General features: G+C 42.6%; 1 protein-coding gene across 21 annotated transcripts in view; it reads left to right on the top strand.

Moving 5' to 3' along the window:
* The window catches only part of ptprdb (protein tyrosine phosphatase receptor type Db), a 162,839-nt gene that overhangs the window by 135,148 nt on the left and 3,640 nt on the right, over window positions 1–24,051 (top strand). For 12 of the 21 annotated variants that reach the window (XM_047577704.1, XM_047577702.1, XM_047577701.1 and 9 more), the window contains 15 exons: window positions 533–693; window positions 1,852–1,863; window positions 2,362–2,474; window positions 2,592–2,633; window positions 3,174–3,271; window positions 5,511–5,634; window positions 8,576–8,751; window positions 12,486–12,605; window positions 13,578–13,732; window positions 15,342–15,627; window positions 19,221–19,399; window positions 19,488–19,614; window positions 21,960–22,085; window positions 22,195–22,349; window positions 23,869–24,004. In XM_047577704.1, the coding sequence (XP_047433660.1) occupies window positions 533–693; window positions 1,852–1,863; window positions 2,362–2,474; window positions 2,592–2,633; window positions 3,174–3,271; window positions 5,511–5,634; window positions 8,576–8,751; window positions 12,486–12,605; window positions 13,578–13,732; window positions 15,342–15,627; window positions 19,221–19,399; window positions 19,488–19,614; window positions 21,960–22,085; window positions 22,195–22,349; window positions 23,869–24,004 (2,010 nt within the window). The remainder of the gene's footprint in view (window positions 1–532; window positions 694–1,851; window positions 1,864–2,361; window positions 2,475–2,591; window positions 2,634–3,173; window positions 3,272–5,510; window positions 5,635–8,575; window positions 8,752–12,485; window positions 12,606–13,577; window positions 13,733–15,341; window positions 15,628–19,220; window positions 19,400–19,487; window positions 19,615–21,959; window positions 22,086–22,194; window positions 22,350–23,868; window positions 24,005–24,051) is intronic. The other 9 variants (XM_047577714.1, XM_047577713.1, XM_047577705.1 and 6 more) reach the window with 1 other exon arrangement.

Here is a 24,051-nt window from a genome sequence, read left to right as displayed (position 1 = left end):
ATATATATATCCTCCCGAGTCCTGAGCTTTAGTTTGGTGTGCATTTTTTAATTTCTCCCAAGGTATTTCGGATGAGTAGGACCTAAGAACTATAAAAAAAACTAGGCATCATCTTTGAACATGAAGTAGTTTTTTGAAAAAATGATGTCCTTACATGTGGACATGGGGATTATTTCAATGTATATTATAATAAAGTCACCAATATGTAACAAAATATAAAACTAAACATGGGGATGCACAGACCTAATTGCAAATAATGACTTCCTAATGTCCTCAAATGAGTATTTGCTAATACGTTGCATGTCATATTAAACCAGAAAATGTAATAAACATTACAAAACAAGTTTCAACTGTAAAATTTGATGAGGTTTTGTACATTTTTGCTCTTTTGTTATGTGATTGGCTGCAGAATGAAAATGCTGTCATGTTTTTACACCATTATCTAGTTATGAGGACAAAAGTTTAAATGAAGCAGTAGAAGCTGTCACAATACTGTATATACATATTTTCATAAATCTATGGCTTCCTGCAGACCATGTATGCTACCAGCCCATATTCTGATCCCGTGACCTCATCAGATGTGGATCCTCAGCCAATTGTTGACGAGGAGGAAGGGCTCCTTTGGGTGGTAGGGCCTGTGCTGGCTGTAATCTTCATTGTCTGCATCGTCATCGCCATCCTCCTCTTCAAGAGGTAAGGACACAGAGAGAAGTACTTGAATGAAGCGCTTGACTGGTAAAAGAAAGGTGTGGTAAATGAAATAAAACAAAGAAAGTGAAAGATTAAAGGTTTTAGGTGAGTAAGGGAAAACGAAACCGGCAGCTTAAATCAAAAAAAGGGCCCCAGATACTCTGTAAGCATTTGCTTATTTTACCGCTTATTTTACCGTTTTTAGCTTCTCCACTTATAAATATCGTGTATTCCAATTACCTGGAGCACCATCTGGGGAATGGTTCTTGAAAATGGTTCAGAGTAGGAAAGCCATTTTAAAATAATATACTTGGCAGGTGATTGGATGAACCATCTGTCTATCACCATCTATCACTCGCTAACTAGATCACCAAACCATAGTAAGATGCTCTGCAGTTAAAAAGAGCTCTGCATGGTAGCTAGCTGTGCAGTTCTCCAACTACTTAAAAACTTCACATTAGTCATCAGGACATCAGTTATTATTTTGACGATTGAGACACTTTATGCATTCACGGGGCATACAAGACTAACGTCAAGTTATGATTATTGTTTTCCTATACTGCTTTAGGGTGGACGACTATCAACCCGACCGAATCCCTAGACGAATTCAGGCCACAGGTTATTGTGGAAATTAGCGCTTATGTCTGTAATCTGCATTTAATTGTTAGCTAACGGAGGAGATGGAGGAAGAAAACAGCCTCGCTCATTAGCATTATTCATGATAATTATCTGGTGTTCTGTTGCAGGAGTTTTGTTAATGCACATGAATAATTGCCATGACTGATGCAGCGCAGCTAAATTACTAAGCTTGGCGTTTAAAGCGTGGTGCTCGTGATCCCTGGGGTGCATCCCGCGGTGCTCTCCAGCCATTAACGTCTCAACTTGGTGCTAAGTTTCACTTTAAGCCATGTTTCTAGTATGTTATTATGTTTTAATAATATGTATGCAGCGTGAAAAGTCATTTAAATTTTCATCCGGTGTTTGTCCTCAAGTCTGCCGGAGGCTTTATTTTTTTGCAAAATTAACACCGCTTTGTTTGTGCGAGAGTGGAGAAAATATCAAGTTCAGTGCTGCTTTGGTCTCTGATGTTTTCTGAATGAACATTAATGGTATTCATCCTTGTCTGTCCTTTTATCTGCTCCCCTCCGTGTTTGGATCCAGCAAACCTGACAGGTAAACAAACACTGCCTATTACCATTTCCTCTGTCCTACAGGGATTCTTTCCTTGAAAAGCCTCTGCAAAGAACACTGTTGAAAATAGATCTCAGAAGAGTCTGGATTACCACAGTCTGGTGTTCCTTTGATGACCTAAAGTGTACCGGACGGATTGTATAATCCACCGCATGCGGTTTATGCAGCAAACTTGATAAAGATAACTCGGTATAGTCACTGCAGTCATGCATTGCATGAGTTTGTTCAAGGGTCATGTTAAAAGGTTAATTTAAAAAAATAAACAAATTGTAAGATTGCGCGTCGCTTTTAACACAGGAAGTCGTTAAACGGAGCTGCAACACGAAACCAGCAGTCGACCTGAGTCCTGTTAGAATTCACAGCAGAAATTTCCCGATTCCTCCTCGCAAAACCTTATACCTCTGTTTTGGAGTCAGGCATTGGTTTTTCCAAACAGTTTTTCATGTGGGATCAGACTGAGGTGTACCGTGTCTGTTCCAGGAAAAGAGCTGAGGCCGAGGGAAGGAAGGGCAGTTTTCCCTGCAGCAAGGCCATGTCCTCCCACCATCCCACCGATCCGGTGGAGCTACGCAGAATCAACTTCCAGACCCCAGGTAGCTTTAATAAAAATATGTACAGGGAAAAAAAAAACAAAAAAAAAAACTGCAAGTACATGTAGTCAGCTTGTTTTGTTTTGACAAGGTTAACCGTGGTGTTGTTTCCCTTTTCAGCCTACCGGGTATCAGTGTACCGCGGTTATCGCCGTTTGTCAAGTTAGTTGATCTTAGTCCAAGATCCTAGACCTTCTTCTCTTTTCTGACACATTCTTCCTTTCTTTTCCTTTCTTTATTTCTGTCTTTCTTTTCCCCATGTTCATGCTAACTAACCTTCCATCCCATTTAGGATGAAGCTGCTTGAATTGACAACATTTTCATCAAGTGCCTCTGGAACATTTCTTTAAAAATACATTTTTTAAAACAAATCATGCTAAATATTTAACTACCTCTGTAGTCGTTGTCTCTTTTTTTCCCCCCCTCACCAGCGGTGTGCATATACTCTGAGGACGGATTTTAACGCTTCAGTAACTTTGTGAACGCACACGTTGTTCTTTCTGTCTGCCTTTAGAGAAAACGGTCACTTAACAAAAAAAAAAAGACCAAAAAAAAAAACAAAAACATTCGCCGCCTACGCTGACCATGGACCAAACACTAAACAACACCTCTGAGAATCCTAACTCTTAACATCTCCTTCAGGAAGAGCTCAGTTGTGTGTGTATCAAAAACAGCCTCTTTTTCTATTTCTGTGCTCGGCAGGCATGGCAAGTCACCCGCCCGTCCCCATCTCTGAGCTGGCAGATCACATTGAGCGCCTCAAGGCAAACGACAATCTCAAGTTCTCTCAAGAGTACGAGGTAGGAATGCTGATTATCTGTCCCTGAAAATCTCCAACTTGGGCAATGCATCTGGTTTTTGCTGCAGTCGCACACACACATTTATCGTTGACTTGTCAGTTTTCTCCCGGGTTTCGGTTTCAGTGGCCTCGCGTTAGCCTCCTGCAGCTGAGTCGCATTTTGATTTGCCTCCGTAGAACGATACGAGATAAAGCGCAGCTCTTGTCGTTATCTATACAAATACCGTAGAAGAAAATTGAAATTGCAAGCTCAAAGACAGTTTGCTTACAGCCAGATGGCTATCAAGGTCTCATTTCTACAAGAAACGAGGAGATGGAAATAAGGAGGCAGCCACAGACTAACCAAAAGACACAAGAAGCAAAAAAGGAAAAGGGGAGAAAAAAAAAATGTTTCTAGATTAGGTTCCTTCAATTAATGTGAAGCAAAGAAACCGCGTCTACTCAAAGATAACAATTTGCCAGGACTTGGTGTGCTGAACTGTGGCACTCAATAAATAAATAAATAAATAAATAAATAAATAATAAAATTTTAAAAAAAAAAAACACATCAGTTGAAATATTTCCCAGCACGCCGGCTGGGTAGCAAATAGCATCACAATGAGCTCCACGGAGAGCTGTTAAAGGAGTAAAAATGTTTTCTTTTCCTTGCGAAAAAAAAAAAAAAAATCTGTTTAAACCGAGGGCCTCTGGGTGAAGGAGACATAAGGCTCTAATTGGCTTCCACGAGAGAGACAAATTGTGTGTGACAAGTATATGTGTATAGATGGAGATGGGGAAACGTTACACATAAAGCCGAAAAACAGGGGGATGATTTGGGGACAAGAAGTGTTGCTAGAGAGGATGAAGAAGTTTTGCGGTGCATGTTGGAGCCGCTCTGTTGAGCCTCGCATTCTCTCTGCATGACTGCGTGCTCTGTTTGGTGCTGAACCCTTAACGAAGGAACAAGAGAGATGGATGGTAGAGGGGAGAAAAAGTCCTGAAATGATTGCGGTGTGATAATCAGACACACATGATGTTGGCAGCGTGGATGTAGCAGCCTTTAACTCACACACACACACACACACATACGCGCACTTATCCCGTACCACTCTCGTCCACTTTTTTCCCCCCACCGACCAAACCATAATTATGTGTCGTAAAATATTCAGAATTGCTAAATCGCTCTGGCTCTCTCCTCTTCATCCCTCTCCATTGACAGCCCCATAATGACTTCATGTCTGCCGCTCCCTGCTAACAGCGATGGTTACACTGTAATTACCCTCCAGGAACTTAATGTGTTGGTCTAACACAACCATCCCCTCTCTCTCCCCGTGGAATTTATTGCGCTTTTATCATCTTTCTCTGGGAGCCGGATTCGCTTTCCGTTGAAAGTGGAACGCGTTTCTTGAAAAGTGGTATCATGGATGTGCGCACATTCCCATCCAGTATCAACAGAGCCTTCCTAATCTGTCGTTGGGTTACGAATGGAGGGGTTTTTGCTGCTCGCAGTCCTTGCAATTCATGGAATTGTCAAAATATTTCTTTTTCTGCCCATCTGTTCATTTTCAGTTCCATTTGAAAAGATAGCAATGTCCAGTGGTAATGCCTGCACGTTCGTGCACATACAAAGAGTTGAAAATAGTTGAAAAGTGGAATGAGGTTCTCAGTTTCTTTGATAAGGGAATTTAGAGTTTAAACAAGCATTTTTTAGTAAATTACTTTTTGCCCCACTGAGTACAATTTGTGACCAGTCACAACATTATGACCACGAGCTGTAAATAACTTCTTGTGACATGACCGACCCTAGACCAGACCAGGCATCCCCACCCCATAGCAATTACACACCTTAATGGCTGCAGCCTGACACAGACACACACAAAAACTGTTTAGGAACAACTAAAAAAAAAAAAAACATCTAGATCCCAAACTCCCAAGTATCTGTGTGATGCACTGGAACAAACCTGATCCACAAAGACCCCTCCCGCCAACCCACTAACAAGTTTGTGTTACCACACACCACAGAACACCCAGAAAGTCCATGTCCATTCTCTGATGAGTCACAACTGTTTTGGAGGCACAGGGGACACATTGTTAGGCCATAATGTTATCCCTGATCGGTGCATAATGTTTTTAATTCGGACCATTGGAAAACCATTAACTTCAATAAAACCAAAACAATTGTTGGAACTAAAACACACGCATTAGTCGTCCTAACCTACCTGATTGTTCTTTGCTCAGACCTTCACTTTTTTCTCTTGCAGTCAGTCGACCCCGGCCAGCAGTTCACGTGGGAGAACTCCAACTTGGAAGTCAACAAACCAAAGAACCGCTACGCTAACGTCATCGCCTACGATCACTCGAGGGTCATACTCTCCAGCATCGAGGGTAAGACATCATGCCGCTGTGTTTGTGTGTGTGTGCATGCGTGCGCGCTCTGGTATGTCTATCGTCGAGGGCATGCTTGAGAATGAGGATATTTTTAGGAAGACGTGCCACTGTGGTCACCTCCTCGCTTGTTTAAAGGGCTGCTTGAGGTTTATGAATCGGTTGCAGAGTCAAGGTTAGGTTAAGGGTTTAGATTGGGCATGTAATTGTGATGGATGGCTTTAGCTAAGGAGGGCATTATGTCACAATGTGGTCAGAAATATAGCATAAATGAGTGTCTAAGTGTCTTTAAAAGTCTAAAGGATGTGTTTTAGTGGCACAATGTGTTCCCATAAATCCTACATAAATAACATTGCTTCTACTGCGGGTAGTTCTCATATTCATTTATATGCCGATGATACCATCTTGTACACATCCAAATTAGTGCTTGCAAATTAGCTTCAGCAATATCCAATTGCTTTTTCCAACCTTCACCTTAACTTAAACACAAATAAAAATAATGCACTTAACCCTTGGTCTCTCAAAATCTTTCATTTTGCTCATTTTTACAAATATCTGGGTATTTGGCTCAACAGTTCACTCTCCTTTAACGTGCACATTAACACACTGCTCTCCAAAGTCAGATCTAGAGTTGGTTTTCTGTTGTGTAAAAAGGCTTCTTTCACAGACTCTGCAAAGGACACTGGTTAAAATGACAATTCTCCCAATTGGCCATGACTTCACTCTCATAGCCTGACCTGCTGGTATCACTTCATCTAAAAGACCATCACTGGAAACACCCCTTCGTATCTTAACTCACTACTCCAGGGGTCTTCAACATTTTTCAGTACAAGGACCCCCAAACTGATGGAGAGATTAAGTAGGGACCCCCTACCTACTATATGTGTTCTGTTTATAAATATATTTCAATTTGCTGCTGCTAGTGACTGGAATCATCTGCTGCAAAAGCTTCAACTTAACACATTTATCCGATTCTCCTCTTTCCAAAACACACTCCCAATAATAATTTGTGATTGTCACACCTGTTTTTAACTTCTTGGACCAGCACTATCACTTTTAGCTTTTACTTTTGTTATGTGTTGTGTGTTTTTATATATTGTGTTTGACTCTCTGTGCAGCCTCTTGTCCCTGTCGTCATTGTAAACTCACCTGTTTAAATAAAGGTACAACATTCCTATGTACAAAACACATCTAATGCAACAAATCACTTCAGGATTTTAACAAACTAGTAACACTAATGTATTTGTGATGTGGCCATTTTACTGGATTTGGTTCATTTGCGTGAGGAGAAAAAAAAAAAAATGCTCTCAGCCCTGTTCTTAGTGTGTATTTCGAAACGCACTCACCCACCTCAGCCGGGAAAGACCTGAGGCGGAGAAACTGGCAGCTTCAGTGTCGCGAGAGGGAGGCAGTGGGAGGCCAAGCCCAAACAGATGAGTCTTATCTGGGCAGAGCATGTGTGAGCAGCCCTTCCACCCCCGCCTGTCCTGGAGCCCTGGCTGTCTGTCTTTCTTCCAGCTTAGAAAACGCATATACTCTTGAGCATGTCCAAACACAAAAGAGCGCATGCACGCACACACACGCACAAGTACACACATTTCTGCAGATCTAAAACGCACTCCCGGGATGTGCACTAGCACAGATATGCACTTTTTTGCTCCCAGTCTTCTCCACAAATTCGTGAACGCACTCTCCCTCTGCCAGGCCCAGCAAAGCCACTAAGTGACTAGAAGTGTGTGTGTGTGTGTGTGTGTGTGTGTGTGTGTGTGTCTTTTATCTGCACACCGCTTCTGTTATAGTCCCTTGCAATAAAGTTGAAGCACATCAGAGAATTTAGGCAAGCTGTCTTTTAAAGGCTGAGCTTGATAAACATATGTTAGAAGCTCTTCTTACCGTCTGTCCCCATCCCATTTAAAGTAAGTTGTGTGAACACCCCATACTGCTGTGTGTGTGTGTGTGTGTGTGTGTTAGCCTGGGTTTTTACAACTCCATGGGACTGAGTTCGGCTCATAAAATAAGCTGCTAGAAGAGAGCCAGCTGAACTAGTTGCTACAGTACCGTTTTCTCATCAACTCCGATCATTATAAATGTTAACTGTTGTCAAATGGCTCAAAAGGAGTTTCGCGTCCCACTCGGCCAGAATCGGGGCCACGACCGGAACCACGTGTGCCCTTCTGAGTTTATGTGTACTTTGATGTTTTGGTGTATGTGTGCATGTTTGAGCTGTGACTCAGTGATTTTTGGGATTATGGTATTAGGCCCTAGATGAGCAGGCCTGATCCTAAATCAAACACACACAGACGGTCTCTCACATCACACACACACACACACACACACACACACACACACACACACACACACACACACACACACACACACACACACACACACACAATCCCTTCCAGGACAAGCAGTGTCAGCTGAGTCTTACACAGAGACGGCCTTACAGTCATATTGCCATTCAAAGCGACACATCCAGAGTATACTCAGATTAGGTCCATGATCGTCTTAGCATGTATTATAAAACAAGACGGCTGAACAATCTCAACACCAAAGGACATGAAAACAGTAATCTCCCCGTCATAACCTCAGATGATCCTTCCCGCTATGTCCTACTTGGACATAAACCTTCTTTCATAGCAGTAGACTTTAAATAATCCTTTATTGATTATTCCACCGTGAAACAGAATAACAATCAAGTTCATCTGCAAAGAAAATGACATGGACAAATAACGTTTTGAAACGATCACAGCCAGCCATCAAAATACCTGCCGCAGTAGACAGGACTTGAAAGTAGAGCGCAGTATTTCGCCAGTCCATCTGTTCCTCTTCAACCCATCACAGTTCATTCTCATCTTGTACACCTGTCTTTTTTTTATTATTATTATTATCATTTCATCCACCTCGTGTAACTTCCGCTGTTTCTTTTCTTATGGTGCAGGTGTCCCAGGCAGCGACTACATCAACGCTAACTATATTGATGGCTACCGCCGTCAGAATGCCTACATCGCCACTCAGGGCTCCCTCCCCGAGACCTTCGGGGACTTCTGGAGGATGGTCTGGGAGCAGCACACGGCCAATATCATCATGATGACCAAACTGGAAGAGAAGTCACGGGTGAGAAACAGGAGAGTCTGGGACAGCAAGGACAGGAAATCCACGGTTTGAATCCATGGTTGTGACAGAAAAATTAAACAAACAGCGAACAAGAGGGATAGTAGAAGGCAAAAAGATGTATGTTATGACAGGATAAGACACAATATAGGACAGAATTAAATAAATGGTGTACATTATTATTAGAAACTGAAGAGCATAAAGTAGCATGAGAGTAGGACAGGGTAGGCTAAAGTGGGAAAGTGTAGACAAGATACCTTTTAGAGATGTCACTGCTGAGGGTTTCAAATGTTAGCTAAGTGCTCATTGAAGGCACTGAAGTGCGTTATGAGACATATATGTTGCAAAGCGTAGAGTTAACAATGACTATTTCTCAGCAAGCACCAAACTTATAGACCCCTTCATGGCCTGCGTCACTGTGGCGTCACAACGTTAGCTGGAGGCAAAACAGAGGGAAGCTTGAGGCAAACACTGTGACTTTCATCCATGAAAATGTCGTCAATTGTTATTTTGGGGATTCATGTTACATGGTAATGCTAATGCTAACCACTAGCTAACGCAAGCTGAAGTTGCTTTGCTACGTTCCACAGTGGTTCCACTTTCTTCTTGTAATATCTTTTTTGGAGAAGCTTCACTCGATAAAGACAGCCCCTCTGTGTTCGTATGGACAAAAGTCATCATTTAAGTTATTCTATCCCAAATCTTGCACATTTCCATTAAAGACATTATTATAGGCGTCTAATGATTTGTATGCCTTCAAATTTTCTTTCGTGTAGACGCTGGTTTTCTCAATTAGGTACATGTAAATGTCTGCCCATTGCATGGTGGGCAGTCCTGTCAAATCCATCCATCCAGTAATTGATGGATGATTTTAAATAATACTCACGGTCTTGGTAACTGGGCGTATTAGTATATTCTCTAAAATATGCGTTTTCCTTCCTCCATTGAAACATGCTAACCGACGTTTACAGGCTATAGTGTTTGAGAGGTTTTGCCTCCAGTTAAGCCCCGCCCCAAAAAAAGCTGTTTACAAACTGTGAAGGGGGGACTTCAAACCCAGTGTCTTGTTTTTGCATCCAGAATTTTTTTTTTCAATTGAAATAGTTTTTATATGATACGTCCAGCACCAGTGCGCTACAACATCATCGAACATGCGTGGAGGGTGAACTCTGAGGCCATTGCGGCCAACCAGTCAGAACAGACTCGAAATATGCCCAATCAAATGGCACCTTGATAGTTTCATGGGGACTTGAAAGTGGTGAAAACTCTGCAGTGTTTAGAAACAGCAGTGACATGGAAAATTAAGTGGGAAAAAAGGAAGTTCCACTTACGCTGACTAATACGGAACGGGTAAATTAGGGCTGCGTAGGCCACCTTGCAGTACTGTAAGTGTAGGGGTAAGGAAAAAAGAAAAGGGGCTGAAGTATTAAAGAGGACTTGGTGTGATTAAAAACAAGATGATGTAAAGTAGTAAGACTATAGGACATAGTGAGAAAGATTAGCTTGGTTGTATTGCAGGACAGTTGAGCAGTGGGAGGAGTGTTAATTTTTTCGTTTTTAGCACGTGGTAGGACAGATGATAGCAATATATTAGGTCATATAAAAATACTTCATAATACGAGCATTGCTATGATGACCAAGCTAAAACGGTTAAGTGAGGAGTTAAGAGCGGCCTTATAGCACACGACAAGGTTTCATGTACTAAGTCAGAATACAGTAGAATAGATTGGTGAGTGAGACCCGGGGAGTTACAAGCGCGGCTAAATTGGGTGAGGTAATGAATTAGAAAATCATTTGGCTTGGGGGCATTTTGCCGTTGTTAACAGAACGTGCGCTTGAGTAAAAATCCAATGTAATGAGAGTGTCATGTTAGAGTAAAATGAACAAGAATGGCTTGAGGTATGAATCATGATAAAGCACTAACCAATTATGTCCAAGGCCCTGTTCACAAAATGATCCTGTCTTCCCATCTGTGCTTCTTTTCCCTATTAACCTGTGGCTTGTGTTAAAACTCTTGTTTCCCTTTTCCAACTTTTTTCCAACTGTCTCTGTTGTGTCTGTTTGACCCTCAGATGCCCTCTTATTTCTTCTCTAAGGCAAGACCTCCTCTCTTTCTCTCCTTCGCTAATCCCTTTTTAAATGCAACCTCACTTCACATGGTTTTCTCCTCACCCTTTTTCCTCTACTCAGTTTTTTTTTTTTTTTTTTTTTTTCTTGAGCAATATCCAGTGCAATGAGTGAGAATGCAGAATTGTTTTTCGGCTCGCCGCAAGGCAACTCGGTCTGAAATATGTTTTATTGTAACCACATCAGTTCAGACACAGTGCACATTAGTGTGTATAGTTTGCATGATCACACCCCGACTGTTTTTTCTCTTTTCCTGTCTTGTGACTATATAATACACGATTTAGCCATGAAAGCTTTTTTCCTTTTTCCCTTTTTTTTTTTTTTTTTTTTTTACTTGCTTGGTATTTTATAATAAGGAGTTGTTCTATTGCTGCAGAATCTCCACAGAGTGAATGGATCCAGAGCAGCTACCGTCTTTCAAACACAATGAATCATTTGTAAATGACTATTTAGCTTTAAATTTTCAGAATTTAATAAGAAAATGGTCCCGGCATTATGCAACGAAAGCATTCAATTTGAACATATTTAGCTGTTTATTATCTGCCCACTGCCTCTGTATCTGCTGTTTGAGGGAGGAGTGGGCTGCTCGTTGGAGAAGATGATTTAATCTCATTTAACACCTCTCAACATTATGCCATTATGTGTTTACGCATTAACAACACAGATGATCACAGATGGTCCCACTGTGGGAATCTTGCCAGGATCCTTTCCTTTCAGCACCAGTCAAACCACGCAATACCAGGGTACAGTTATATGCCGTTAGTCCGTAATCTAGCGGATAATGAAGTCTTCACACCAGGCATTTTCTACCATCCTGTTAAGTCTCCAGCAGTGTACGCCCCCCGCTCCGTCCGCCCCCCCACCCACTCTCCATCCCTCCTACACGGACAGCCATTCCTGTCCCCACAGTGTCTCAAGGTCTGGTGGGAAAACAACAGTTGAAAAGCTGTAATTACAGCCCGAACGTACCGAGGCCAAAACGCATAATCCCCAGTCTGGAGCAGTGGAATGCAGAGCAAGCTGAGCTGAGCTCCCTGCTGTCTTTGATGTGAGGACTGGAGGGATCAGCACATAACGTTTGGTTTGGCCTGATTCTGCCAAGGCCCTCCTCCTCCTCCTCCTCCCCCTCCTCCTCCCCCCGCTTTTATCTCCTCTGGGATTTTTTTTTCCTATCCCCTCTGTGGTCGTCGAGGCCGAGCTGAAGAACTACAAATATGACCGCCACATGCAGTTGAATTCCAGGTGTTTGGGTGGTTAGGGATGCTGGGATTTGCTGTGCTGTGAGGAGACTTGTAGTTATTTGTGATTTTGGAATACAGTGCAATGTGCTGTATCAAATAAGGCTGAACTTAAGCTGTCACTTGGTATATTAGGTAGACTTTTAGTACTGTTGGGTCCACCAACATCATGGCTATTAACTTGCAGGACCACACTCCCCACAATGTAAAACTCTGTCTCTGCCTCCACGCCACACACTAAATAAAAAACCCTTTTTCACTGTACATGTGCACTTACACCCACCTCAGCTCTGGTTTTGTTTTTCTTCTTCTTTCACAAAACAACTGCGCACAGACATGTTCACATTGTTCTTCTCCCGTGTCCCTCTGTAGGTGAAGTGTGATCAGTACTGGCCGACACGTGGCACGGAGACGTACGGCCTCATCCAGGTCACTCTGCTGGACACGGTGGAGCTGGCCACCTACTCCGTCAGGACCTTCGCTCTTTACAAGGTAGCTCGCCACGCGTAGTGGAGCGAAACGGGATCGCGTGTGTGTATTGATCTGTTTAAATATTTATGTGTGCTGGTTTGTGTTTTTTATTAATGCATATAGGATGAAATGGATTTATCACATTAATATACATCAGTCAGGCATAACAGGCGACGTGAATAACATTGACCGTCTTTTGACAAGGCAGTGTTCTGCTGGGAAACTTTTGGACCTGGCATTCGTTCATGTGGATGTTACTTAGACATGTAGCGCACACCTGGACCAGACGAGACACCTCATAGCAATTCCCAGCAGGATGCAGCCTGACACAAGCACACACACACAAAAAGAATGAAAAACAGCACAAGGTGTTGACCTGGCCTCCAAATTCACTAGATCCCAAACTGATCACGATCCCACATCTGTGGGATGATCCACAGAGGCCCCTCCCCTCAACCCATGGATGGCACCCAAAGGCCCCCATTTTTTGGTCTGTTTTTTTGATGGGGCACAACTGATTTGGAGGCACAGGGGAGACCTACACAATATTAGGACGGTGGTCATAATGTTATGCCAGATTGGTGTATGTTCTATTTGATAAAACAAGACAAAAAGATTATGTAGATCCATAGGACAATAGAGATGCACACGACAGCGCAGTGGTCGTGGAAGATGCACACATGTATTATCCGATTGAAAACTCTGATTCAATCGCATTATCTGGGTGTCTCAATCGGATAATGAGAACTGCGATTTTAATTGGAGTAACGTGTTTCCTGTTATAGGCCGATAAAGGCAATAATTCGTTTTTTTTCATGTGCATGTAAACGCTCTGAGTGTTGCTAGGGTGAGCATTTATAATGTTGTTTTAAAACGTTATAAATGGATCAGCCGATCACATCGTACGCATCGAGAGACAAGTTAGCATTTAGTTGGTTCTGTTTTCCCGATGACATTAACACCGGCTTCATCTTTGTCGCTCTGTCTGTCTAGAGCGGCTCCAATGAGAAGCGGGAGGTTCGTCACTTCCAGTTCACGGCCTGGCCCGACCATGGGGTGCCCGAACACCCCACCCCCTTCCTGGCCTTCCTTCGCCGGGTCAAAGCCTGCAACCCTCCAGATGCAGGGCCCATGGTTGTCCATTGCAGGTGTGTGTGTGTGTGTGTGTGTGTGTGTGTTTCACTCCACTTCACTGAACCAGAACTAGCCTTGATTCCTCAAATTCCTCCTTTAGGGTTTACGACCTAAAAGAAAACAAACCTGGCCCTCGGTTGTGTGCATGAAACACTTATGTGTTATTTTGGGTTGTTTTTTTTGTTTTTTTTATGTGGAAACGTAATTTTGAAAATCGCAGAAGTCTGCGAAAATAAACAAGAGTCCAGGGGCACTTGTATAAAGTCATTCAGAGGATCCTGAACCAAAATGAGCGTGACCTGCCATTATGCAAAACCCAAAACCCTCCTGACTGGCTTGGAGACCTACATTCCTCCCAAAACAACCTCCATCACCTCTAAGGTTTAACAACAACAACAGCAGCCACCATGCTGACCCCGTTTCCTATAATTAGCTTTCACAGTCGACAATTTAGCGTTTAAGCTGGTGGCAGATCTGGGTTCAGAAGTTTATATTCAAATGAGCTCGCGTATGAAGGAGCAGCAGGAGGCTCGCGTGTTGGATGGAGGAGGATTCTGGAAACTTGTCATTACGGTCTTGGCAGAGCGTCGCGATCCAGAGCTGGAATGAAGCGGCTATTTACTTTTCGAGAGAAGCGGAGAGCGACGAATTAGCGAAGTGTAGATGTGGAGGGAGAGGACGAGGGGGGGGGAGAAAAAAAACGAGATTGAGACAATGATTGAGAGGAAGAGTTAGCGTGGTGGCTGGGAGTTAGAGGAGGAAATATTGGCAGAGCGAGAGCAGAGAAGGCGAGGTCAAATCCGGGACGCGGTGAATGGAAAATGATGAATTAGAGAAAAGGAACGATGGAGGGAAAATGGAGTCTAAAAATTTTTTATTTTTTTTTTTTACAAATGTGAGAGTGACAAAGTGGCGGGGCTGGTGTTGGGAAGGGTACTCGGAGGGGAAGATAGAGCGGCAGGGAGGTGGTGGAAAGGTTGGCAGGAGAGTAGCTCTTCCTAATCTTCCCGTAGCAGTCAGATGGAGTATCTAACAGGATTATCAGTCAAATTTAATTATCCTGGCAAGACTCCATCATAATGTGCCTCCCACATATCAACCGGCTTCAATCAAACAATGGCACCGGGTCTCATCCCACCTGACACACGCACACATATACAGTGATATTAATTCAACCGTGTAACGATTTTTTCTTTTTATTATTATTCACAAGCCTGCTTGGTCAGGTTGTCTCACCGTTTAGGCGCGAGCGCAGCAAAAAATGTGAAGTGTTTGGGTGGGCAGCTATTATATTTCGTATTATATTGTGTGTCAATAGCGAGGATATCTTCCCAGAGACAGTGATGCTGACTCATTGCTGATGTCAATTTTTTTTTTTTTTTTACATGCTTTGTTGGAAATATTGCTGCTTGGCGTCTTTGCGATAGTCGGTTGGTTTTCTTTACGTGCGGCGTGTCAGAGCTTTGCAGGGCCAGATTTGTACTCGGTGCGAATGGCAGGACACGCTCAGGAAAACCGACGGTTCATACCTCAGGTTATGTGAGGCGGGGAAAAAAATAAAATAAAATAAATCACATTACCATCTGTTCACCTTTTTCCTTTCCTCCCTCGCCCGCGGCTCAGCGCTGGAGTGGGCCGCACCGGCTGCTTCATCGTGATCGACGCCATGGCGGAGCGCATCAAGCACGAGAAGACCATCGACATCTACGGCCACGTCACGCTGATGCGCTCCCAGAGGAACTACATGGTCCAGACGGAGGACCAGTACATCTTCATTCACGACGCGCTGCTGGAGGCCGTGACCTGCGGGAACACCGAGGTCCCCGCGAGGAACCTGTACTCCTACATCCAGAGGCTGACTCAGATAGAACCGGGAGAGAATGTCACTGGCATGGAGCTAGAGTTCAAGGTGAGGACGTCGTGCTGTGTTCCTGAAAATCGGATTTACGGTGGGTCGTAAAAAACGATTAATGGAAATGGTGTAACACTTCACTGGTCTCTGTAGGAGGTGTTTTTTTTTTCTTGGCTTTAACCGTACAAAAGGTTCGCTTGAGAAAAGTCTGCCTTGGTTTGAACTGAAGTTGTCCCTGTTTAGACATTCAACAGGATACATGATAGAGGTTATTATGTCTAACTTAAAGATCAGCTGTCTCTTTAGTATGCAGCTGGAGATTTAGAAGTGCTAGTAGGCCGATTTTGTGGGATTTCGGGCTGGCTTTCTTCGTGCTCCTCTGTGCGGTTTCCGTTGTTCATGCTAAGCTAAGCTAAGGACTAGGAAATAACCAGTGTTATTGCCCTACACCAGGGGTCTTCAACGTTTTTCAGGCCAAGAACCCCAAAGTGATGAAGAGATACTATTTATAAATATACATGATTATTATAATTTTGCGTTCAATATTAAGCTATCCATTATCTCTTTACTAAAATGTTTTGGATTCATGCTAATGTGTATCTAAAAGCAATTTATTTTTAAAAAATATATAAAAAATGTCTAATCAACCAAAGATTTTGTGACCCCCCTGCAGTACCGGTCCACGGACCCCCTGTTGAAGACCTATGCCCTACACGTTATAGAGCACAAAGAACTAAGGGCATTCAAAGGGTCCCTAGACTTTGCTACGACTTTACAAACAAGCCAACAAGCACAAAAGAACCCATAAACAAATCAAAAATAAAAAAACAACACCCCACAAGGTGCATTTCCCTGCTGTTGTAGCTGAGTTTTTAAGCGCGTCACCTCATCCACACTATTGCATGATCACAAATTGTAAGTGTTGAAAGCGTATTTAACGCTGCTCATCCACGTTGACTCATTATCAAAGGTTCAAAATTAACTTCAGAACAATAGTTGACATTAACATAAAATAAAAGGTTGCATTTAGAACATGTTTCTCACCACCTTTGAATCTGTTCTGACCTCGACAGCCACCGAGCGTCTTTCCCATGCCTTTCCTAGTTCATATAGTTTCAGACCCCCACTGAGAGTTTCATATAGTCAGGGTGGATGTTTGGATTTGAAGGGGATTATGACGGGGGTTATGGGACTGCGCCTTTTGAGTCCATAGTAAGAAAAAGTTTTTAGGGAAAATACTTAAAGACCAAAAAATGCCAGAATGGTGCAGCTTATAGCGGGTATGCATTGATGTCACTGCTGCCTTGGGCCACGCCCCCCCGAGTGGCAAAAACACGGTGAAATGTATCAATAAATACAGCAACTGGGAAAAATGTGGATTGTCAGATCAAATTAAGGACAATTGGACTCCACAGTGATTCATACGAACTAGTATGATATGGAAAAGTGGATTAACCTCAGTTTCAATCAGTTTAAGTTAGTTTTACGTCATTTCAGTTATGATAAATGTAGCTAAATAAAAGAGCTAAGAGCTTTACTGAGCAGTAACATTAACCATACAATACTGTAGCGTCCGACCGGACATTAGAAGGGTGACGAGGAGTGATCGTATATATTGTCTTTATTATTTCATTATAATTTATTGTTGGAACTGAAATAGTTGTCGAAAAACAACAACATCAACAAACTTATCTGACAGCCCTCAAGAACGTAACTAAAGAAGTAACTTAAAGTATGACTTCATCAAAAAATACAGCATAAATTAATATTACTTGCCAGAAAATGTGAACCACAACACCAGGTTTCTGTGCCTGGATTGTTGTTGTTTCTTCTAATGCAGAGATCCATTTACTTCTCTGTTCATTTGGCAGATATCTGTAAAAATATATCTCTGACTGCTTTTCAAATCTGTTGGTTCAGTCGATTGCACAACTCCTCTACACTTTAGACACTTAAATCCTATGATTCAAACTAATGCAGCTAATCTCCATGTTCAGCTGTCACGTTTTGCCACCCTGTGGCCGTAAAATCTTAAAAAAAAGAAAGAAATTGGGCCTTTTCATAAATTTGGGGGGAGATGATCAGAATTCACCGTGGGAACGCCAAACAAGGCGTCAGCACCCTCAAGAGTGAGGACATAAGAGAGTTGTTGAGTGGGGCTGTTTTCATTATATCTTCTTATTTTGTTTACCGTGATATTTACCTCTTTCCAGATGACTTCTGTCTGCCCCAAGCGGGTGGAAAGAGACTGCCGTACAGGTATATATTGAAAGCAGGTGGTGTCAAATTTTCCTGGAATGCCTTATGTCTGCTCAGAGGGGCAGAGTAAACACAAAATCTCCTCGGTCCTACGCTCCAGTCGTCCCTCTCCTAATAGCGGCGATCTCCTCAGAATGACAATGAACCGAGCGCTCGCCGAGTTGTTTGCTCAGCCTTATATTGATGTGAAACACATGCCAGGGTTGTCCCAGTCACCATATTTCAGCTCTCCTTGAACGCTTATGGGACGCTGTCGAGGGGCGTCTGAAAACTGCACTTTCCACCTCCGTCGACAAAACACCGAAAAGGATGGAATTTCTCACGGAGCAGCGGCATCGCACCACTCAAAACGAAATCACAGAAAGTTTAAGCATGCGTGTGAGAAAAGCAAGCAACGGAGGTTTTGCTGGCAGCTTCTGGTAATCCAACACCGTATTAGTGCGTGGTGTTTTTGTTTCCTTTCACGGAGAGTTTACTGGTCGAGTTCAAAGAGGCTGCCAACAGGGCATGATTTTATCCAAACTTAACAGATGTGGAAAACACTGGCACGCATCGAGGCGGTGAAAACTTTTATTGATAAGACGAATTCAAACCCAATGACATGAAGAATTACTGTTGTTGATGCTGGAAACGGGGTTCGGAGTACCCAGATGAACTGGTGAACTTGTGGTTAGTGGGATTTTCCAGCGTAGTCTGTAAGAAAATAAGGTACTGCTGTTTCTCCCACAGCACTCCGGTAGCCGCTCGGGCTCATGAGACCCCATTGTTTCCCCCCCGAGTCTGCGGTTTCCCTCTGCCTGTTCTCTGTTGTTCTGTCTTTCGTTTTAAACCATGTCATCCATTGGTCGAATGTGAGGGAGAGTGTACGGTATGTGCTCACGTCTGCCTGTCTGCACGTATCTATATGAATGTGTGTGTTCTTTGTGGAGGATCAACTGCGGTTCACATATGTGTGTTGAGACAGTGTGGGGCCTTGTGGTTTCCTGCCCTCCCCTGAATCTTGATTTTCTCCTTCCTCCTCTTATTCGTCTTATTATATTCCCTCCTCCATTCCCTGCTTCTGCCCTCATCCTGCTGTATCGCCCCTGCTTTGTTTATTCAATTGAAGATGTCTGACTAAACAACCTCCGGCCTGTCGAGTCAAGCTGATTTTCTAATTTTACTTGTCCAGCGCGCCAGAAGAAAAAAACGAGCCTTGTGCTAAATACATTTGAATGAGGTCCTCGGAATCTGAACTCCTTTTTTTTTTTTATTTTCTCTCCGTCCTTTCATCCAGTCATTATTCAGGTTTTATATGTTTTCGCTAGCGCCGGTTTCTTTCGGGCCAACGTCTCACAAATGTAATGCAGTGTTCTCCCTACAATTGATTTCTTTCTTTTTTTTTGTTCCAGCGTCTGGCCAGTGCCAAGGCTCACACATCACGGTTCGTGAGTGCCAATCTGCCATGCAACAAGTTCAAGAACCGGCTGGTGAATATTATGCCCTACGAGACCACGCGAGTGTGTCTGCAGCCAATCAGAGGAGTGGAGGGATCCGACTATATCAATGCCAGCTTCATCGACGGATACAGGTCAAAGGCAGTTGAACTGAACATCCGTTAAAGAGGCTAAAGTTCTCTTAATACATTTTTACACTTATCTATGTATCCTTGTGTTCAGGCAGCAGAAGGCCTACATAGCAACCCAAGGCCCACTGGCTGAGACCACAGAGGACTACTGGAGGATGCTGTGGGAACACAACTCCACCATAGTCGTCATGCTAACCAAACTGAGAGAAATGGGTCGGGTACGGACACAGACGCACAAATACAAACATGCAGTCTAATTTAACTACGCACTAGGGGTTTTGCACAACTTCAGACTTTTTTAAAGCTGACTATTATGCGCCGACTTTAACTAGTTGTCGATGACATAACTTATAAGAACACAGTAGAAAGTAATGCTTAGCAATAACGAAGTCTATATCCTTGACCTGAATATATATTGTAGCGTCTCACACAATTTTAATATGCTTGTAAAAAACTACTACTCTACTATAACTTCAGTTTCTCGCATGATGCATTCACTGGCATCAAGGACAAAAAAACAATACACACTCTATAACCACAGCAACAATGTTAATGAATGGAACACAAGAGAACTGAACATAAACCAGTGTGTTACAATATGCTGAGAACAGTATGTGCTACATACTGTGTGCTGCAGAAATGTATAGCCTGGATAAAAACAGGCTGCAAGTCAGCGCTGTTGGTAGCATTTAATAGTATTCCACAGTGTGTTGTAAGATGCTATATTGTAGCTGGATTAGAAGAAAATGCAGTGTTACTTCGAAGCCTCCTGTGTGCACTGAAGCTAAAGGTTGAATTTTAACTACGACAATGGATTTTAGCATCAGTGAATAGTCGACTAGTCTGTACGACCACTACCATCCACGATGTACACTATGTAGGCTGTCTTGTTATGGATCGTCCCTTCAGTGGCGCAAATCTCTAATTCTACAGTTATTAGTGTTAGCGATTACAGGGATCAAAGCCAACTAACTAATTAAACTAATGCAGAACTTTTACATAATAATGAAATGAACAAAAAAGTCTTTTCAAGGTCAGGTCAGTTTCTTGTTACTTTGCTGTATACCAGGGTCTTTTTTTTCCTTTTTTTTTGCTGATGTTTTGATACTGCTGCATTTTATGTCAAACAGCATAATTGTTTACCAGAGCTGAAGAGGGGAGTCAGCCGTAGCGACGAAAACAACAGTTTAGCCTACAGCAACTAGGAGTAAAGGAGAATAATGAATGTAACTAAGGTTCTTTGACTTTATCCACTCTAGCGTTCAGGCACAATAAAACCTACAAAGCACCCAAGAAAAGGTTTTTATGCCTCAGATAAAGAATGAAACTCTGCATTCACAGTCTAAAAAAAGAGTAGTCGACGGCAAGGACAATCTCAGTTTACCATTGGTGTTCCTTTTTTTTCTTTCATTGGAGAGTGCTGAAAGAAGAGAAGGGACTGAGAGACCACAGACCGTGCAGTACCTTATGTGCACATGTCAACAGTGTGCAACAGACATATTGCGTTTCCTTGATTTGAAAGAGGTCTCGGTCATCAGACAAGGCCTTGTTTTCTCTTGAGTTTGTTGAGAGGTGATCATGATCGACTTAAGTTTAACCCTGTCCTAGTCCTGTGTTCCCCTTTTTCTCTCAACACAAAAGTAACATTCAGGTTGCACTGGTCTTCGTTTTTGTCCATGTATAATATGGTAGGTGAGGTTTATTGTGTTACTAATAGAACAACGAACAACGTTCAACAACGTTGCCTGAACCGAAGAAACGTAACCTGGTGTTTGTTTAATGACTCTTATTGCCAGAAGGGGGAGACAAATTTTGAAGACTGTAGCTTTAAGTGTTCGTATTAGTGTCTTTAAACGTGATTATGCACTAAACAGTAATGATAATTTACTAATAAAGAGTAATTTTAGACAAAGGGAAATTAGGGAAAATTAGACAAAGGATCCATCAAATTTTTTAAACCAGCACTGATTCCATTATTTCAGCTCATCTGCAAGTTTGTAACAATAAAGGCTGAAGTCTCTTTCAGAGATTTTCTCTTTAATGATCACTTTTGCCAAAGTATTTGCCACATATAGTGCCTCACAATACTCTGTGATTTTTTATTATGTTCATGAAATTTAATATTTTGAAGTTCTGGCTGAATTAACATTATCAGCTGCTCCCCATTGTGCTCTCTGCTTTCTTTGAGCTGAAGTTCTGATCAAGAGAGAACTTCTGTGAATCGTGAACTGTGACTAACAATGATATCTCCTAATACGCAACAGCACAGCTCTCTGATGTGTGCAACTAAAAAAATATTCGCCAAAAAAGGAAATAAAATAATCATATGACGAACGTTGGGGCGTTGGGACGCTCTGAGAATGCAGACAGCAAAGAGACAGAGCGATGTGACTTATATTTCATGAACGTCATATCTCATCTGCCAAGAGACTGTCTTCAAATGAATAATGAATTTTGCGAGATACGACGACACTTTCATGATAAAGTAGCCCGAAATTGTTCTCCTTACACGCTGAATCTTTTAAGGAGCTCTGAAGGCAAGGCTTTGCTCTGTCCTCTGCAGGAGAAATGTCACCAGTACTGGCCTGCAGAGCGCTCGGCCAGGTACCAGTACTTTGTGGTGGATCCGATGGCCGAGTACAACATGCCCCAGTACATCCTCCGAGAGTTCAAAGTCACTGATGCCAGGGTGAGTCATCTGACTGGGGGTGTGTGTGTGTGTTTCTGTCAGCGAGAGCGAGGGCAGAGAGAGATGGTCTGGATTTAATAAGAATAACACATTTTCTCTTTCCTTTCAGGATGGCCAGTCTCGGACGGTTCGTCAGTTCCAGTTCACTGATTGGCCAGAGCAAGGAGTGCCAAAGTCGGGGGAAGGATTCATTGATTTTATTGGCCAGGTGCACAAAACAAAGGAACAGTTTGGCCAGGATGGGCCAATTACTGTGCACTGCAGGTGAGAGTCTTCAGTATCGCAGACAGTTTATTGTTCATTGTGAAAGGGAAAGTGAGAAAATTCCAAATAAAGTGGCGAATAAACCTAACAAACACCGAGTGGCAGTTTAAAATTGCATGTGGCAGCTAAAAAGATAGACACAAACACAATCAAAAGGACACAAAAACTGCGCACAGTACAAAATCGAAAATTCACAAACAGCTTCCAAATCGTGACTTTTTGACCAAATGTGTAGAGGAACGTACAAACAGGAAGAGACAAGCAGCAATGTGGCCACAAGTGATTTGTAGCAATGATAGAAAATAAAAAATATGAACTCAAAGTGAAGCAGGTACCAGCTTAAACCAACATTAAGGTAACTCATTTGAGGCCAATGAGAGTGGCTGGGTTACGCGCTGTGACGTCAGTGTTGCCAGATAATTGATGTATTTATACGATAGTTTCGGGGTACGGAAGAGTTTTAAAGCCACCCGTGAGAAAAAAAAGTGAGAGGAGGTTTTTTTTTTCGTGCACTTCGAGAAAAAAGTCAAAATTTCAAGAAAAAAGTTGAATAACGAACCGCCTGCACCATCTGTACTCATGGCGAACGTGAGTGCGTCTGTGCCCGGCTTCAGGACTCTATGGGCAGACAGGGACACGCTCCTGAGCCTGTTTGGGGTTTACGTACGTCCCTCAGTGAACAAGGAAACAAAGTGTGTGACAATATCCAGGCCACTGTTAACATGCAACAGTCCAATATAATATATTAGCAATATAACTGAAAAAATAATCACAATACAATTTTAAATTCTTAATATTAATTATTTATTAAGCCCCAATACTCTTCTGCAGAGTATCGACGGTACCATACTCATACGGTACTGCCTGTGTGAAGGTCTACTTTATAACAATGTATTTCGACCTTTTTCTCGAACTTTCAACTTTTTTTCTTGACATTTTGATGTTTTTTTCCCTCAAAGTACATGATGAACAAAAAATCTACCTCCTCTCATTTTTTTTCTCATTGGTGGCCCTAATACTCTTTTGTATAGTTTGGCTTTTGACTAACAATGAACAAAGTTTGTTTCAAATGGCCGCTTCATGCACGTAGACTAGCTTAGATTTTAAATGAACTGTGCTAGCGTTTGAAGTTTTTTTTTAGGATGTGCAATAGTTTGGGTTAAAATCACTTTAGACCAAATGCAGGGAAACACCGTCGACAGGCACCACCACCGAACCGGTTGTCTTGGAGCGTCCAGTAAACCCAGGTGGATCGACAGAATTTTCTTTTTAAACAGAAAGCAGTGCCAGAAATAAGAGCTAGCCCTGTGCGATACATGTCGGTGTGTGTCCAGCTTCAGTTTCAACATATGTATTGGTTAATATACAACAGTATAGTACAATGATAAGCACCCAGGCAACCAGAACCCTTCATCTATGACCGATGTCCTAGCTGCCCAGTGGCTTCAGTATGTGGATACTATATACATGTTAACACGAGGCCACAGCTTTAACTACCTTTCCACCTGTCCGCCAACAGCGCTGGAGTAGGGAGAACTGGTGTGTTCATCACCCTCAGTATCGTGCTGGAGAGGATGAGGTACGAGGGAGTGGTGGACATCTTCCAGACCGTCAAGATGCTGCGCACCCAGAGACCTGCCACAGTTCAGACAGAGGTAAGCTTCCCCTTCTGTCGTCCTTCTGTCTGGCTTCCAGCTCACGC

This window comes from Mugil cephalus, chromosome 2 (genome assembly GCF_022458985.1).
Source record: "Mugil cephalus isolate CIBA_MC_2020 chromosome 2, CIBA_Mcephalus_1.1, whole genome shotgun sequence".
In the NCBI taxonomy this organism is placed as follows: domain Eukaryota; kingdom Metazoa; phylum Chordata; class Actinopteri; order Mugiliformes; family Mugilidae; genus Mugil; species Mugil cephalus.
Note: the sequence above shows the minus strand (reverse complement) of the source record. Positions and strands in the feature narration are given on the sequence as shown.